This window comes from Balaenoptera physalus, assembly GCF_965194825.1.
Source record: "Balaenoptera physalus genome assembly, chromosome: 17".
NCBI classification, from domain to species: Eukaryota; Metazoa; Chordata; class Mammalia; order Artiodactyla; family Balaenopteridae; genus Balaenoptera; species Balaenoptera physalus.
Window position 1 is genome coordinate 48,534,619 of NC_138895.1, and position 19,523 is coordinate 48,554,141.

The following is a 19,523-nucleotide window of genomic DNA, read 5'->3' on the forward strand; positions in this document are numbered from 1 at the left end:
CCCCATCCCACCCCCCCAGGCGGTCTCAAAGCACCGAGCTGATCTCCCTGCGCTATGTGGCTGCTTCCCACTAGCTAGCTATTTTACATTTGGTAGTGTATATATGTCCATGACACTCTCTCACCCTGTCACATCTCACCCCTCCCCCTCCCCATATCCTCAAGTCCATTCTCTGGTAGGTCTGTGTCTTTATTCCCATCTTGCCACCAGGTTCTTCATGACCTTTTTTTTTTTTTCCTTAGATTCCATATATATGTGTTAGCATACTGTATTTGTTTTTCTCTTTCTGACTTACTTCACTCTGTATGACAGACTCTAATTCCATCCACCTCATTACAAATACCTCCATTTCATTTCTTTTTATGGCTGAGTAATATACCATTGTATATATGTGCCACATCTTCTTTATCCATTCATCCGATGATGGACACTTAGGTTGCTTCCATGTCCTGGCTATTGTAAATAGAGCTGCAATGAACATTTTGGTACATGACTCTTTTTGAATTATGGTTTTCTCAGGGTATATGCCCAGTAGTGGGATTGCTGGGTCGTATGGTAGTTCTATTTGTAGTTTTTGAAGGAACCTCCATACTGTTCTCCATAGTGGCTGTATCAATTTACATTCCCACCAACAGTGCAAGAGTGTTCCCTTTTCTCCACACCCTCTCCAGCATTTATTGTTTGTAGATTTTTTGATGATGGCCATTCTGACCGGTGTGAGATGATACCTCATTGTAGTTTTGATTTGCATTTCTCTAATGATTAATGATGTTGAGCATTCTTTCATGTGTCTGTTGGCCATCTGTATATCTTTGGAGAAATGTCTGTTTAGGTCTTCTGCCCATTTTTGGATTGGGTTGTTTGTTTTTTTTGTTATTGAGCTGCATGAGCTGCTTGTAAATCTTGGAGAGAGGTTTTTTTTTAATACTACTGTGATGTAAAATTTACTGTTTTGAATTAGACCCATCATTCTTCCAACTCTTAGTGCTTGGAAATAAGTATTAAATGGACATGGTTAACCTCATTGATCATCTCAAAGACAGGGAATTTCCCAGAATGTTCCAGACACCCTAATTATTTGTCTAAGACTCCCACATATGTTTAAGTGGCTTTTGAGTTTATTTGTATTTTGGGTGGGCTTTTTGTGTTTTTCTATCTTTTGTGAGTAATAAATATGTCTTAAGAGATTGTATCATCTATGAGATGTAGAGCTTAGGGTATGTAATCTATTTAACATTTCCCGTTTTTGAAAATTTACTTTTTCTTAACAGTTTTTCAGAGGAATGAAAGTCTACATATAAATCTTTGACCACATCTCTGATTAATTCCTTAGGAGAGATTTCTGTAATTGCAAATATCTTATTAATGGGTTTAAACTTTTTTAAGGCCTGTAATCTGTACTGCAAAATTGTTTCCAGAAAGGTTTAACCAGTGTATATGCTCATGAACATTAGGGGAGTGCCTATATTACACTCCTGCTATCCTTAAATATGATCATGTTTTAAAAAAGCCAACCTGTTCAGCAAAAATAATACAAATTAATATTTATTTGATTATTATCAAACTTAGATTTTTGAAAATATGTTCACTGGCCATTATTTTCTCTTTGAAAAATTCATTCAGGTTCTTGGTCAGTTTTTCTATTGTGGGTTAACTTTATTGATTTTAAAGATATTTACATGTATATACATATAGTGTGTAAAATATCTTATATATGTTAAAGATATATATGTTGGTGTGTATAGTATTTTAAGCACATACATACATACATACACACAGAGTTGACACTGGTTTTGCTAAGACAGGTTATCACTGGTGCTGTTGGTGCTGTATGGTGTTTAAAGGGTGTGGCAGAGAAATCTCAGATTGAAGAAGAGCTTGGCAGGCCTGCGGTGCCTGCCCCCTCAACCTGTCCCCCATTTCAGGGTCTATTCAGTGTATGATTTTTAAGTCAGTTTTAAGAAACCTGTACTCATATTTGAATATGGTATTTTACACCTCCCCACACAACTGTCTTCCCCTTCAAGTACAATATTTTGTGACTTTAGCCCTAAAAATATGATGATTACCATTACTTCTTTTTCATGTTTCATAGATACTCAAATACCAGTTAGTTAAAATAAACCTTCCAAGAGACTTGACTTTATGGCTTAATTGGTTTTATTCCATGTTTATGTAACAGCAGGAAATCATTACACTGAGGCTGTCTTTATATTCTATTGATGTCTCATTCTATAAGGAGAACTTAGATTGGACTGCTTTGTGCCCTGTTGATAATAATTAATCTTATTTCTTATAATTGATTCATGTTATAAATTTTATACCATGTTTAAATCTTTTATTTAAAGTTTGTTTGAGAAATTTTCTTGATCATATTTTCACTTGGTTTTCCATATTGACAATAATCATTTTATCATGTGCATACTTACGTAGTTATGTTAGTAATTGACTCAGTTAACATATGTTTTTAGGATGTGTGTGTATTCTTTTTGGTTCATAAAGCTGAAAAGGGTGATTAAAGTCTTACTAAAATGACATGAAACTTTTATGCTTAGTTGTGACAGAGATCTTTATGGTTTTTGTTGGAGTACTGTCGTACTCTTAACATTATAAGGTGGATATTTTGGTAACAAGAAGTTTTGGGAAAAGTTATCTGGAAATCCAGTGTGCCTGTATCTTCTCATTATCATTTCTATTTCCACTTAAATAGTTTGGATTAATATAGTTTCTATCTAAAGTGTATTGATCATCATAGAAAAATCTGTTTAAATTCCTAAGATTTTAAGCTATTATTTTGGCTTAAATATTAGAAATGTTGGGACATTACTGTTTCTCTTATGGTATTCCATTTTAAGACTTAACATTTCTCTACTTATGTTAAATGGTACTCCCTTTGAATATGCTTTTGTTGATGTTTTTGTTTTTTTCAAAATACAGATTCATACCTTAGTAGAGAGTTTGAAACTTTCTATCACTGATCAACAATTGCCTATGTTTATCCGTATAATGCAACTTGGGATTGCTCTTTACTATGGAGAAATAGGAAATTTTAAAGATGGAGAAACAGAAGATTCTACGTGTCACAATAAAGATATGTTAGGAAACATTGCAGGTAAATATAACAAAAACTTTTATTTTATAACTATTGTTTTTACAAAGTGTTTTCACTATTGTGAAACTTCGAAAACTACAACATTAGATTATGTTTTGCAGTGTTCTAATATGATGGGATGATTTTATTTTGCTTGTTTGACACTAATTTTTTTCTTTCCTACATTTTGCATACTATTCTGACTTTTTTTTTTCTACATGTTAAAAATAACTTGAATATTTCTAATAGGTATAAGTGTTTGGAATATACATTACATGAAAGTTAAGGCAGTCCAACCTCAAGATTTCCTAGTAAATTATAGTGCAGTTGACCCTTGAACAACATGGGTTTGAACTGCGCAAGGTCCACTTGTACACACATTTTTTTCAGTAAATACATACTACAGTACTACATGATCCATGGTTGGTTGAATCCTTAGATGCAGAACTGTGAATATGATGGAGGGTTGACTGTAAGTTATATCTGGATTTTCAACTTGCACCCCTAACTGCCTTGTTGTTCAAGAAACAACTATATTGATAATTTTTCTGCAAAGTCTCAGCAAGAGTTATTATAACTTATTAAGTTATTTATACTTAATTATTATATGTAATTATAATTGACTATAATTATACCTAATTATATGCTTCATTGAAGGATACCTACTTAATTAATTGGAGCATTACTTAAAGAAGTATATACTTCATTGAAAGATACTTAGTGGGTTAATTTCAGTTATTCAATTCATTATACTTTTACTAAAGCCTACTGTGTGTAAGACATTATTGCTGGGAATGTGGTAGAATGTAGAGATAAAGAAATGTGGGAGAATACAGAGACAAATTCTCTTCCCTTAAAATCTTAATATACAGTGGAGTGGACAGACATGTGAACAGTTAGTTAAGCATGATGTATGGTAGAATGATAAGATGTTTGATTTAATAAAGGTATGAATGATCTGAAGTAGAAAAATGGTGCACGGGATGATTGGCTTTGACTTGTGTTGGGTCTGAGACTCAGGAAAAATTTGGAGAAGATGATGATTAACTTCCATAGTTCGAACCTTTAGAAAAGGGCATTTAAAACTTAGGAACAGGGACTTCCCTGGTGGTCCAGTGGTAAAAAATCCGCCTTCCAATGCAGGGGACGTGGGTTCAATTCCTGGTCTGGGAACAAAGATCCCACATGCTGTGGAGCAACTAAGCCTGTGCGCCACAATTACTGAGCCCAGGCACCTCAACTAGAGAGCCCATGGGCTGCAAACTACAGAGCCCATATGCTCTGGAGCCTGCGTGCTGCAACTAGAGAAGAGAAAACCGGCACACCACAACTAGAGAGAAGCCCGTGCACTGCAATGAAGAGCCTTTGCGCCGCAACAAAAGATCCTGCATGCCTCAACAAAGATCCCACATGCTGCAACTAAGACACAACACAGCCAAAAAATAGTTAATTAAAACAAAAACAAAAACAAAACCCCTTAATCTATAAAAAAACAAAACAAACAAAAAAAAACTTAGGAACAAATAATCTTATTAAAAAATGGGCAAAAGACCGAATAAACATGTATCCAGAAAAGATATACAGGTGGCCAACAAGCACATGAAAATATGCTCAATATCATTAGTCATGAGGGGTAATGCAAATCAAAGCCACAGTGAGATACTGCTTTACAGCCACTAACCAGTGTAGTTATAATAAAAAGACACATAATAAGTGTTGGCAAGGATGTGGGAAAATTGGAACCCTTATGTATAGCTGGTGGGAATGGAAAACAATCTGGTTTGTCAAAAAGTTGAACATAGAGTTACCATATGAGCCTAGGTAGGGTTCTATTCCTAGGGTTATATGACAGAGAGTCGATAACATATGTCTAACATAAAAACTTGTATGTGAATGTTCATGGCAGCGTTATTCTTTTTTTTTTTTTTAATATTTTATTTATTTATTTATTTATTTATGGCTGTGTTGGGTCTTCGTTTCTGTGCAAGGGCTTTCTCTAGTTGTGGCAAGCGGGGGCCACTCTTCATCGTGGTGCGCGGGCCTCTCACTGTCGCGGCCTCTCTTGTTGCGGAGCACAGGCTCCAGACGCGCAGGCTCAGTAGTTGTGGCTCACGGGCCCAGTCGCTCCGCGGCATGTGGGATCCTCCCAGACCAGGGCGTGAACCCGTGTCTCCTGCATTGGCAGGCAGACTCTCAACCACTGCGCCACCAGGGAAGCCCGGCAGCATTATTCTTAATAACCAAAAAGTTTAATAACCTAAATGTCCATCAGCTGATGAGTAGTTAAACAGTTGTGGTGTATCTGTACACTGGAATATTATTCAGCCATACAAAGAAATGAAATACTGCTACATGCTAAACTTTGAAAACATTAAGTGAAAGCAGCCAGTCAAAAAGGAACATGTTGTATGATTTCATTGATATGATATGTCCATGATAGCCAGTTCTGTAGAAGCAGAAAGGAGATTAGTAACCTGGACTTGTGGGGAGGAGGGAATGGAGAGTGACTGCTAATGGGTAGAGGTTTTCTTCTTGGAGTTTCATGTTTCTTAGAACATGAAAATATTCTAATATTAGATAATGATGATGGTTGTACAACCTTGTGACTACACTAAAAACCACTGAATGGTATACTTTTAAAGGCCAGATTTTATAGTATTTAAATTATAGCTTGATAAAAAAATTTTATCACCTTAAAAAAAGCTTAGGGAACATTAATAAGCATATGTAGGTATAAAACATTTTACTTCATTTCACACTAGGCAGCGAATTCCTGTTAGACATTGTTCCTGTCCTAGCAATTCATTACCTAACACCTAGAACAAAACCTAGCATATAGAAGCTGCTCAATTCATTTTTTTCACCATGCTATTATGATAAATTTCAAGTATATAGAAAAGTTGAAAGAATATTATACAGTGGGCACCCACATAGTTATCATCTAAATTCTACAATTAATATTTTGTCACATTTGCTGTATCATATATCTGTTCATCTAACACCATTTTCTCTCCATCAATTCAGCCAGTTTCTGATGCCTTTCAAGGTAAGTTATGGACATCAGTATACCTCACCCCTAGACTTCAGCAGCATATCATTAACTAGAGTTTATATTTATTGATGGTTCTTTTTCTTTTTTTGAAGATTAAATTCACAAGGTGAAATGCATAAATCTTAAGTATACTATTTAAGAAGTTTTGAGAAATGAGTATGCCTGTGTGATGCAGAACACCCATCAAGATATGGGTCATTAACATCTCACCAGGTTATCTCATGCCTCTTTCCAGTCATCCCCCGCTCCAGCTGCCTGCCCACCCCAACTCCACTCAAGAAAACCCTGTTCTGAATCTTTAAAAAATCGTGGATTGGTTTTTGCTGATTCTGGAATTTCATATAAATAGAATCATATAGTATGAATTCTCTTGTGAAAGGATTATTTCATTAAGCATAATATATTTTTTTACTTTTAATTTTAAAAAACTTTTTATTAAGACAATTTTTAGAGCAGTTTCAGATTTGCAGCAAAATTGAAGGGTAGGTACAAAGATTTCCCATATACCCCTGCTGTCATACTTGCATAGCCTCCCCCATTATCACCATCCCCTCCAGAGCGATACATTTGTCACAATTGATGAACCTACATCATTATCACCCAGAGTCCATAGTTTAGTTAAAGTTCACTCTTGCTGTTGTACATTCTATGGGTTTGGACAAATGTATCTATCATTATGGTATCATACAGAGTATTTTCACTGCCCTAAAAGCATCGTATTTTGGGGATTCATCTGTGTTGTTGTATATATCAGTATTTCTTTCCTTTTTATTGCTAGGTACATTGTATGACTATACCATATGAATATAACATAGTTTATTTAGCCATTCCCCTGTTGATGGATGCTTGAACTATTTCCAGTTTTGTTTATTATAAATAAAGATGCCCCGGACTTTCTTCTGGAAGTCTCTTATAGACATGTGCTATTCTTTCTCTTGGTTAAATGCCTAAGAGTGGAATTTGTTAAGTAATATATGTGTGTATATATATATATGTATATATATATATATATTTTTTTTTTTTTTTTTTTAAGAAACTACCAGGTTGTTTTCTCAAAGTGGTTGTGCCATTTTACATTCCTATCAACAATGTATGAGAGTTCCAATTGCTTCACATACTTGCCAACATTTGTTGTTGTCAGTCCTTTTTACTTTTAGCTATTCGGATGGATATGTTGTGGTAGCTCATTGTGGTTTTAATTTGCACTTCCCTGATCAATTATTTTGAAATTTTTTCATGTGATTATTGACAATTAATATATCTACCTTTGTGAAGTTTATGTTAAGTATTTGCCTATTTTTAAAACTTTTTTGGGTTTCATTACTGATTGGTGGTTCTTTTTTTTTTTTCTTAATTTTTTTTTAATTGGAGTATAGTTGATTTACAATGTTGTGTTAGTTTCTGCTATACAGCAAAGTGAGTCAGTTATACATACACGTGGTTCTTTATATATTCTGAATTCAAGTCTTTTGTCATATACATGTCAAATACACTTGGGGAGTATTTTTTGCCGGTCTGAGTTGCCTAATTCATTTTTAAATACGTGTCTCTTGAGCAGAGTTTTAAATTTTGATCAAATGTATTTTTCAAAATTTTCCTTTGTAACTATTCCTTTCTGTGATCTAAGAAGGTGAGTAGGTGTTTGTTTATTTGTTTGTTTGTTTATGGATGTTAAAAAGAGGGTTGCTTGCTTTCAAATGAGTCTGAATTAGTTTTTTCATCTGTCTAAAGCAGAGATCCTTAACCTTTTATTGTGTGTGCTACGGACTCCTTTGACACTCTGGTGAAGCCAGTGAACCTTTTCTCGGAAAGTTTTAAGCGCCTTGATTTTAATATGCCTTGGTGTCCTTCCCCAATTCTGTTTATGTCTTGGGGATGTTTTTCTTTGCCCCTTTCTGGTGGTTCTTTTCATGGCCTCAGTAGTTTCCTTACATGAAACTAATACTTAGGTGAGGACTGGAGTGGGACCCTCTCCAGGTCTCAGGAGCCCTCACCCTGAACAGGTCTTTCTTGTTTGGTACTCTGCCCTGCAAACTCTAGCCACCTCAGTCTGCCTGGACTCAGTACTCTGTTTTCTCATCTAAGGATGTTAGGATACACCATTCCAGGGGCAAAGAGTATTTTAAGAATTCTGACCAGAGATCAAAGAGATGCTTTTTTCTTTTCCAGGTCACAATTCATTCTTTTTACAAGGCAGTAAGCAAAGATTTAGAACTTCAAAACCATCTTTCATCAAAAATCCCTCTTAACTTTTAATTAATATTAAGTATAAATTATAGTGACTGATTTCTTAGACTTCTCTTAGTGATGTTTCTTTCTTTTGTTTCAAAAGATCAAGCAGTGGGATACTCCTCCTGTTTATTGGTTTTGACAAGAGAGGTCCAGAATCCATCTCTTTGGACCCAGCCTGGTCCTGGGTTGAGCTAACCTGACTTTTTGTTTTATAACCAAGATGATATTCAGTGATGATGTCCAATTTGAGATCTTACAAGGGACAGTTAATAACAGGCTTTATTTATTCCCCAGTAGAAACTTATATGATATTTATGGTTAATAGCAAGATGTGAAGATCAAGTAAAACGTTTTCTGGATTTGTAAGTTTTATAATTTATTTTGAAGTAAAATGGCTAAGGTCTCTTGGTACTGTATTTTAGGTACTCTAGTTACTATTTATCAAGTCTTTTTTGTCCCAGATGAAAGAGGTCAATAGCCATGTGTCATGACCTAAAAGTGTACGATGTTCCAAGAGTCTCCTGTCATGAGAATTAAAAAAGTTACAAAGTTTTTCTCGCCAGAAAACCTGGAAGTGAATCTGAATGAAGATGGTATTTAATGGAGTGTGTGTATTTATTGATTTATCAGTGAAGAGTAGATATGTTTGAATCTGCTGGAGGCTGCTTATACCATGAATTTTTAAAAAAGTAATTTCTTCCCTAAATTCCATGATGATCTGCCTCTTTTGTTTGTATTGTTAGAATAACATTAAGGGACCTTGATGGATTTTGTCTTACAAAGGTGGAATAAGTTACAGTGGTTGGAATTTAAATCCTTAGTCTGCTAATTTGTAACCACATAAAAGTTCTTTGCTATAATTTTTCATCTATAGAATAGGAAAGATGTTATTTACTAATAAGAAAGTCACTATTATTTTTCTTAACTACATATGAGAATAGTTTCCTTATAACATTTACTTTCATTCTTTGGGATAATTCTTTTCTTGGTGGGGGCACATTCTGCCTAGGAATATTTGCCATTCTCTTTCTCTGTTGGGTGCATCAGGAAATCAAGAACTTTTCTTGGATTTTTCTGATATTACGTTTCTGAGAAAAGTCATTTTTTCAGCCCCTTAGCCTTATTTTTGGAAGGTAGGTTATATGTTGTTGTTGTTGTTTAAATTAATGAGTGAATTCCTAAAGAATGAATTCTTTGTATTTATCAAACACATTTAAAAGTATGTAATAAACTACTCCCCATATAACATTGTGGACTATGAAAGGAGATTAATGCAGTACAATATATAGAAACTTGAAAATAGTAATGCTAAATTATTGGTTTCAAATAATAATAACCAATGTATGACTTGTTCATACTTTATATGTAGAAAGAATCATGTGGGAGAAACTTTTATATAATTTAAATTCCTAATTGTCCTCTTGCTTTAATTCCCTTTATTTAAAATGACTTTATTTTGATTGATAGGTGCTGAAGATGAAACACGAGTAGATACGCAGTATCCTGCTCAGTACAAAGGCCAAGAGCTGTATTCACAGCAAGAGGATGAGCAGCCACAGGGATGGGTATCATGGGCCTGGTCATTTGTGCCTGCAATTGTGAGTTATGATGATGGTGAGGAAGACTACCTTGGGAATGATCCTACATCAACCACACATCAACACAAAGCACAGACTTTGAAGGATCCTATTGTTTCTATAGGATTTTATTGTACAAAGGCAACTGTGACTTTCAAAGTAGGTTTCCTTTTTTTTTTGCTGTTTATCTCTCAACTTTAATGCTTAAATTTTGACTTCTAGTAAGAATGTGGCTTAGTTTATTTTACACTTAGTAGATGTGAGACAAGAGTCTAACAATCTTTACTTCATAAAATGTCCCTTCATCTGAAATCTCTGAATTTTGGTCTCTTTTTGTCTTCTTAAGGCCTTCTCCACTTTCCTTTTTTAATAGCTTCATGGAAAGTTTTTCTCTTCCTACTGAATCTTTCAATTGGCATACAGAGATGCCTTAGTATTTCCATTGAAAAAGAAATGCACATTAAAAAATCTCCCATGACTTCATGTACCCCTCTAGCTACTGTTTCATCTCTGTGTTGTCTTTTTATTGCAAAATTCCTTTAAAACATTGTTTATATACATTTTCTCTCTTTCCTCACCTCTCTTTAAGATAGTCCAGGTTTTTTTATTATCTAGATCTTGATCTAACTCTGTTTTTCAGCATTGTTTAAAATACTTTGAGTACTTCCTCCACTAACAAATGCATGTAAAATACATTCTCAAAAGATATTATATAATAGGTGTTTTCAGGTTAAACAGTAATAAGGTGAACATCCTTTTATTTTAAAAAGTATATGTTCTTCTTTGATCATATATTGTCTTCTCTGCCCCTCAGCTATAACCCATACTTAATTTTAGGTTATTTCTTGACTTTTTATAGTAGTATTATCACACATTTAATATTCCTGAACAGTATCTAATTCATTCAGCAAATACATATTAGTGCCATCTATGTACCAGGCATTGTTTTGTCTCTGGAGTTCACAGTGAACAGGTGAGATATAAATCCCTGCCTCTTAAAATGTAAATTGTTATTATAAACAAATAAGATATATAATATACCCGTTGATGATAAGGGTTATGTAGAAAAAAGAAAAGGAAAGAGGAATAGCGAATGCTTCCACTAAATGGGAGGGGAGTTTTGCAGTTTAAAAGAGGGCGATCAGGTTGCCACGGGGAAGACGGGGGAGGGATGGATTGGGAGTTTGGGATTAGCAGATGCAAACTATTATATATAGGATGGATAAACAACAAGGTCTTACTGTACAGCACAGGAAACTATATTCAATACCCTGTAGTAAACCATATGTATATATGTAATAAACAGTATGTGTGTGTGTATATATAAAAAAAAAAAAGAGAGGGTGATCAGGTGTCATACTGAGTGAAATAAGTCAGACAGAGAAAGACAAATATCATATGACATCAGTTATATGTGGAATCTAAAAAAATGGTATACACGAACCTATTTGCAATGGTATAAATGAACCTATTTGCAAAATGAACCTATTTACAAAACAGAAAGAGTCACAGATGTACAAAACAAACTTATGGTTACCAAGGAGGAAAGAGCAGGGGAGGGATAAATTGGGAGATTGGGATTGATATATACACACTACTATATATAAAATAGATAACTAATAACCCACCGTATAGCACAAGGAACTCTATTCAATACTCTGTAATGACCTATATGGGAATAGAATCTAAAAAAGAGTGGAGATATATATATGTATAACTGACTCACTTTGCTGTACAGCAGAAACTAACACAACATTGTAAATCAACTATACTCCAATTAAAAAAATAAATAAATAAAAGAGGGTGATCAGGGAAGGCCTTAATGGGAGGTGGATATTTCAGTAAAGACTTGCAAAAGAGGAAGCTCTGCAGATACGTGGGAATGAACATTCTAGGAATAGCAAATGTAGAGGGCCCCCAAAGTTCATGTAACAGCAAGGAGGCCGGTGGGGCTAGAGAAAAGTGAGCTAATGTGGAAGTAGTACAAAATCAGGTCAGAGAGGTTATGGGGTTGGGAGAGGTCCATAAATTGTGAAACCATGTAGGTCATTTTAGGGACTTTATCATTAATCTTGGATGAGATAGGAAGGTTTTGGACAATTTTAAGCATAGTAGTTATAGGAGGATCTGAATTATGTTTTAAGTTGCATCAACTCTGCTCTGTTGAGAATAGATTATAAAGGGACAAAAGCAGAAGTAAGGAGATCAGAGAGGATTGCAATTTTCAAGCAAGAGATGATGATGGCTTGGACTAGGGTGTTAGCAAGTGGAGGTGGTAAAAAGTAATTGGATTTTGGATGTATTTTGAAGGTCAAGAGTACAGGACTTCCTGATAGATTTTATTGATTGACATAAATGAAATAAAGAAGATCCATGGAAGGCTCCTGAGCAACTGGAAGGGTTGAGTTCTGATTTTCTGAGATGAGCAGTACTATGAGAGGATTAGGTTTGAGATAAATTTCAGGAGTTTGGTTTTGGACAAGTCAGTGAGGGAAACTGAAAATAAGTGACTAGTGATGTAGGTGGCAAACCAATAGAGTGCCTGTCTGGAAGCTAAGTGCCATAAATGTTTTATAGTGGAGGGAGTAGGTCATTTGTGAGAATGGATTCATTGGATTTGTCAATGTGGAAATTACTGGTGATTTTGACTGGAACAGAGATTTGAGACTGGTGGAATTGTAGTTGGAGTTGGTTAAAAACAAATGGGAAGACTGGTGGGAATGTAAAATGGTGTAGTCTGTGGAAAACTGGCAGTTCCTCAAAAAGTTAAACATAGAATTATCATATGACCAAACAATCACACTCCTAGGTATATACTAAAAAGAATTGAAGACTGAACTCGAGGAAATAGATGTACCTGAGTCTTCATAAAAGCACTATTTACAATGGCCAAAAAGTTGAAACAACTTAGATGTCCATCAGACAGATGAAGGAATAATAACCTTTTCAGAAGATAGTGGCTATTCTTTTTTGATAGTACTCCAAACTCAGTAACTGGTAACTTTAAAAAAGACCAGTTGTGTCTCCAGCTCTTGGAAATTGTCTGGTACATATTCAACAAATAAATGTTTGTTGAAGAAATCCACCATCTATCCATCTACCCATCTCCTTATCTGCTTACCGTTTTTTAAAATTTTTGGACCCTCTTTTAGATTATTTTTTCTTTGATTTTATTTGTCTTTGTGGGTTTATTTTTTTATGGAGGCGTTTTTCTGAAAAAGATAAACTCATGTGTCCAACCTGTGAAGTAGTATTACAGGTACTATTCCAGGCAACTGTTACATACTGGAAATGTAGCAAAGAAAAATCAAGTTTCTGCTCTGGTGTTTTTACTTTAGCTTAGATTGTTTAACTGCTTGAAATAAACTTTTTCAATCAGTAGTAAAGCTATATAATTTATAACTGTAGCAGATGGTAGATTAAAACTATTTAAAAATAGTCTTTAAAGATTTTTCTAATTAAAATTATTCCATATTTTCTAATCTGACAAAAGCTAAAAAATATAGACAATAAGTTTCAACAAAAGTTTAGTCATGGCTTGATTAGCTTGAAAGATTTTTTCTTTTGGTAATAGTTTGGGGCAGAAATGATAAAAAAATGTAAACATTACCTCTACTATTTTGACACCATTGTTTATTATTTCTGAAGTTTTGAAACAAATTATTATTTTATTTTATTAAAAATTTTGCAACTGAAATTCACTGATTTAGCTTTGTTTAAGTTAAAGGGATATGGGTCAATCTGCAAAATAAAAATGATAAAACAATAAACCCTTTAAATGTATAATAAAGAGCCACTGTTGCCAACTATTGTTAGATGTTTTGCCAGTTTTAGATGATCCAAGTGAAATTATTTTTAATTTAAGTTTGTGAGGGAAGTCAGGGATTGCTAGTAAAGTACTATCTTTTCTGGTGACTTGTACATGTTTACTTTTAAATTTGAAATTATTCTGGTACATTTCTGTTAACTTCACTGATGAGAAGAATTGTAATTAAACTGAGTCCGTCAAAACAGGCATTTATATACAAAACTTTTATAGACTTTTGGGGTAGTATTTGTCATTAGTCAATATATCTTTAAAAAAAATTTTGAAACATTTATGTCTCTCTAAGGTTTCTCTAAGGGAAATATGTTGATATTTTGGAGGAAAACATTAGAATTATTGTTCAGCTTGGGTTTAAAGAATGTATGGAATTAATTTGTGGTTCATATTTTGGTCAGAAAATAAGGTCATGTTTCTACATTAGCATTCTGAACAGTTGATATCAATCCAACAAAAATCATGCCAAATTAAATGTAGCATTTAAAAAATAATGTTGAAAATTGTTCTTGTAATGTTTGAGTTCTTTTAATCAATTAATTGCTTTTTTTCTACAATAATTGTAGACAGCTGAAGGGCAATCAAGTTTAAAATATTCAATTTTACTTAAGCATTTTAGATTATAGAACTGTACTTTGAAATAACATTGTGTATACCAGTTCTAGAAGCATCCAAGAAATAAAGGCTTATATTATATAAAAACTCGTTGGTATAAAAAATGAGAATAATTAGGTGATTCCCAGTATAAAGAGGTTATCATGCTTAGAATTATAGCTTTTCAGTTCAATAAGTTCTATATGACCTAAGTTAAATATTGGTTTTTTTTTTAAATGTGATCTTTGACTTTGCATTTAAGTTTGAAGAATATATCCATTTCACACGAATAAGGCTCACTGAATCATTAGCAAACATGAGCAGAATACTTTTTTTTTTTTTAAAGTAACATCTTTATTTTGGAATAGTTTTAGATTTACAGGAAAGTTGCACAGATGGTACAGAGAGTTCACATACACTCCTTACCCAGTTTTCCCTCTTATTAACATCTTACGCTATCACAGTTCTTTTGTCAAAACTAGGAAGCCAACATTGGTGCATTATTGTTAAATTCCAGACTTTAATTTCATAATGACCTTTTTCTGTAATATGATCCAAACTAGGATACCACATTGCATTTAGAAAAGGAGCTTTTAAAAATAAATCAAATTATCTAATTTTTGGATACGTAGAAATAATATGCTGTAAGTTTCAGGGGAGCAAGAGTATATATATATATATATATTTTGTCAGCATCTATATCAGTACTTGTTATCTAGCAGGCACTCAGTGAGTATTTGCACGATTGAATGAGTCTGTGACACATGCTGTGAGATGATGTACTTTGAAAGTAAAGCCCTTGAATCTGCCTCCCTCATAGAACTCAAAAAGTTTTGTTGAATCTCTGTGTTTCTTCACAGCTTTCTTTTTGATTACAAATAGGTAGAAATCTTATAAATTATTGAACTAAACCTGATTGAATGTATTAGTGAATGTAAAATGAACTGATGTTAAAATATATGTAAATTTTTGGCAGAATATATGAGTCATTTTATGACTAGGGGACTGTTATAGCTACATAGCTTTCACCATTTTAAGCAATATTATTAACAAAAAGGAGTATTTATATTCTCTATATGAACTTATTAGACTAGCATATTCAACCTTTATACCATGGATAATCTGTTACAGCTGTTTTTGTTGCACCTGTTTTCCTGCTTCATAATTTAATTTCCCGAATCTTAAAATTGGCCTTGTTTCCACCAATTCATCATAGTAATGACAGTTTATTGCCATTTAATACTAATTTGACTTACTTAATATTCTTATATTGTTTCATAGCTCACTGAAATGCAAGCTGAGAGTAGTTATTACAGCCCTCAAAAAGTAAAATCTAAAGAAGTATTGTGTTGGGAACAAGAAGGAACTACAGTTGAGGTAATCCATCAACATTGAATATACTTTTAAAAATCTTTGTAATGGTCCTTAAGGTTAATATTTAATAAATACAGGTTTTCAAAATCATAAATAGTATATTTAAAAATGTATTTATAGCTTTATATTTCTATTTTAGTGATCAGTAGTATTAATTGAAATAATTATTCTTTAACAAAGATTTTACCATAATATGCAACATTAATTTATTCTTTCATTTTGTCATTTGACTTGTGTGTGCTCATATGTATGTGTGGATTAATGTTCTTGAAGTGCCAGTCATTGAGGATACAAAGGTTTGAGGATACAGAGACAAGTAAGATATTTCTTATTCTAATAGGATGTGTGATCTGAGGAGAATAAATTTGGAAAGGTCATAATCCTAAAGATGTTTCAACTAATTTAGAAATTCTACAAGGAAAGCTTGTAACATTTTTATTGAAATTCAGGTTCATAACACCTCCTTTCCTCTTATAGGCCCTTATGATGGGAGAGCCTTTCTTTGATTGCCAGATTGGTTTTGTAGGTTGCAGAGCCATGTGCCTTAAAGGAATTATGGGTGTTAAAGATTTTGAAGAGAGTATGAATAGAAGTGAAACCGTAAGTCAAAATCTCCCCTTTCCTCCATTTTTTTTTTTTTTTTTGGATAGAATGCAGGGATAATGAGGTGCTTATTGAAGTGTTTAACCATACCAAAAAATCTGTTAGACTACATATATCTTTGGCTTGAGAGGGGAACTTTACTGTTTTCCCCTGTAAGAAATTATAGAGCTCAGGGGAATTTAGAAAGTTGGTAGTACTTAACACCGACAGTAGCTCCAAATACTTTCCAATTCATAAATGTTTCTTCTTTCTTGTTTATGGCAGCTACTTGGAGTTCCTCTTTGGTTTGTTAAAATGTTCTTTGCCAAAATAGGCAGTGAAAATGGAGGCAGCATGCCTTGTCTTTTTACAGGACCTCAAGTTGTAGTGTGATTTCTATTGACTGCTGAATTGGTGTTATAAAACCAAGGTTTTATTTTCTTTAACTGTCTAATGATTTTTTCTCCTGTTCAAAAATTTTGCATTTATTTTCAGGAAGCCTGTTTTTTCATTTGTGGTGAAAATTTGAATATGAAAGGTTTGACATACCTCACAAATTCATTGTTTGATTACCGAAGCCCAGAAAATAATGGTACTCATGCAGAATTTATCTTGGATGCAGCTAATCATAAGGTCAGAGAATATATATTTGAGCCAAATTCTAGGTTGTGCTGGGGTGGACACTTTGTGTGAATACTTGTGATTGATGTTTCTTCTCCAGTAATATATTCTGAATGCTAGTTGTTTATTGAAACATCTAGCATATTTTTGTCCGCCTTCTATATCTAGAGAGGTTTGAGGAGTGCACAAAGATCTCTACTTTTATATAGCATGCAGCCACAGTTAGTTTATCCATTCCCTACTGTTAAAATAGTCATGGAGGAAACATGTAGAATTATTTCTTTTAATTTCAGTTACTTTTTTTTTTTTTTTTTAATTTTTATTTATTTATTTATTTATTTATGGCTGTGTTGGGTCTTCGTTTCTGTGCGAGGGCTCTCTCCAGTTGCGGCAAGCGGGGGCCACTCTTCATCACAGTGCGCGGGCCTCTCACTATCGCGGCCTCTCTTGTTGCGGAGCACAGGCTCCAGACGCGCAGGCTCAGTAGTTGTGGCTCACGGGCCCAGTTGCTCCGCGGCATGTGGGATCCTCCCAGACCAGGGCACGAACCCGTGTCCCCTGCATTGGCAGGCAGACTCCCAACCACTGCGCCACCAGGGAAGCCCTTTCAGTTACTTTTGAAGTGTGGGATTAATGAAAAGAAGTGAAGAATTTCACATTTTACTATATGTAGTGTTTGAATTTTTCATGTAAGATTATATTAATGTACTTTTTTTTTTTTTAATGTACTGTTTTTGGAATAAATTTAAAAACTCAAAAGAAGTTCCTGAAGATTAGTATAATAGAATCAATGATTTACATTGATTCTACAGACTTACTTTTATAGTTGAAAGTAAAGAATTTAATTTTTATCTGCATAATTAACATACATTTAAAAATATTTTAGTATATTTTTAGTGTTTGAACTGTTTCACATAAGTGTACTGAAATATTAAGGATTAACTCTATTTGAGAGTATATATTAGACCGTTTTGTGATGGTGATAAAGGTCAAGACCGTACTGCCCTACTCCACTGTAGGTATTCATTAACCAGACATTATTGACAAAGTGGTCAAATTGTCTAGTAGAATTATAGATGTCCTTTTGTATGGTCCATAGTAGAGGTAACACTACGTTTTTTAGAAGCCAATTCTTTGTGTAACCTCTGTTCTTCTTTCTGTTTTGCTAATCCTATGAGTTGGTACACATTCTCCATAAGGATATATGTCTGATTCTTGATCTATCAGGTTTTAAACTCAAAAGTCTGTTCTATACAATGTATCCTCTGTTTGCTTTGCTTTGTTGGCAGGAGACATACACTGAGATAGCTGGAATGCAAAGGTTCGGGGCTTTTTACATGGATTACCTGTATACAATGGAGAACACCAGTGGCAAAGGTACTGGTTTCTTTCCTTTATGTTTGCTTTTCCTTGAACAACAGAAACAAAGACTTCTTCAGAATCAATTGGTCCTTGACTGATTGTACTCTGTTACATCAGAGTTACCTTCTGTTACTTTGCGGAAGGGTTTAATTTTAATGTCATGTTAGAATTTTCTTAGATTCTTAACATTTTTAGTCCTTTCTTTGTGCAGCTGATTGAAAAGATTTTTGTATCATCAACTAGAATTAGTTCTAATATGTACCAAATATTAAAAATTTTGATACATCAAATTTCATATAAAGTTGTCAAAGAGCATAAACATTTCCTTTTCTGTATTAAATACATTTTGAAGGTTATATACATCTTTTTATTAAAAAAGGAGTTTGTTGTTTCAAACAGAAAAGTAGAAATATATTCTTCTAGAAACTATGGACACAGTCTTTTATTATTTTATTATGTGTTTCATTTTAGTAATCAAACGATTTCAGAAATTTAACTATACTGTGTTGTGCTTATTATTCCAGCCTTTTTCATATTGAAAACTTAGTCAAAATAGGGTCACCATTTTTTGTTAATTTTTCATATTTTGATAAATTATTTCTTTGTTTCAGGGGATGAGTTAGATATTGTGAATGCAAAGGAGACCAAAGCATTCCTCAAGAAACCAATAGGTAGTGTTTATGCACTTAAATAAGTGATTCTAATATAGCATGTTAAGGACAGTAATGTAAACAGACAGCTAAAAGAGGTCCAGGTGAGAAGGGGACTACCTTTGTCTGTGGGGTTGAAGGCTTCACAGAGGAGTTGATTTTGAAGGATCGTTAAGTTTTGTTAGATGAAAACAGAAGGAAAGAACTGTAATTTTCTGCTTCCTCCTTTCATAATGGATTTCTAAATGTTGGTGTTCTCATTGGTCAAACCTGGATTCACTTCTTCCCCTAAACTCTCCTGAAGTAATCTTATTCGTTTTCATGGATTTGAGTACCTTCTATATGTTGTTGATGTCCATATTTGTATTTTTAGTCCAAACTTATTCTTTCAGATCTAGAATTAAATATATCCAGTGCACACTTGACATTTTTACTTCTGTGTCTCACAAATATCTCAAAATTGAATATGTTGAAATTGAATTATTAAAACCCTCATGACCACCTACTACTTCTCCCCTATTTTCAGTGTTTTCTTACTGGAAGAATTTTCTACTGTCTTCTAGTTGCA

The 19,523-nt window shown here is 33.7% G+C and overlaps 1 protein-coding gene across 17 annotated transcripts in view; it reads left to right on the forward strand.

The window, feature by feature from the left end:
- The window catches only part of VPS13B (vacuolar protein sorting 13 homolog B), a 763,196-nt gene that overhangs the window by 67,912 nt on the left and 675,761 nt on the right, over positions 1-19,523 (forward strand). For all 17 annotated transcript variants that reach the window (XR_014255333.1, XM_082432674.1, XM_082432665.1 and 14 more), the window contains 6 exons: positions 2,938-3,112; positions 9,843-10,111; positions 15,648-15,743; positions 16,218-16,340; positions 16,818-16,955; positions 18,233-18,320. Coding sequence is in view for 16 of the 17 variants with exons in the window: in XM_082432674.1 (XP_082288800.1) it covers positions 2,938-3,112; positions 9,843-10,111; positions 15,648-15,743; positions 16,218-16,340; positions 16,818-16,955; positions 18,233-18,320 (889 nt within the window). In the remaining variant the exon portion in view is untranslated. The remainder of the gene's footprint in view (positions 1-2,937; positions 3,113-9,842; positions 10,112-15,647; positions 15,744-16,217; positions 16,341-16,817; positions 16,956-18,232; positions 18,321-19,523) is intronic.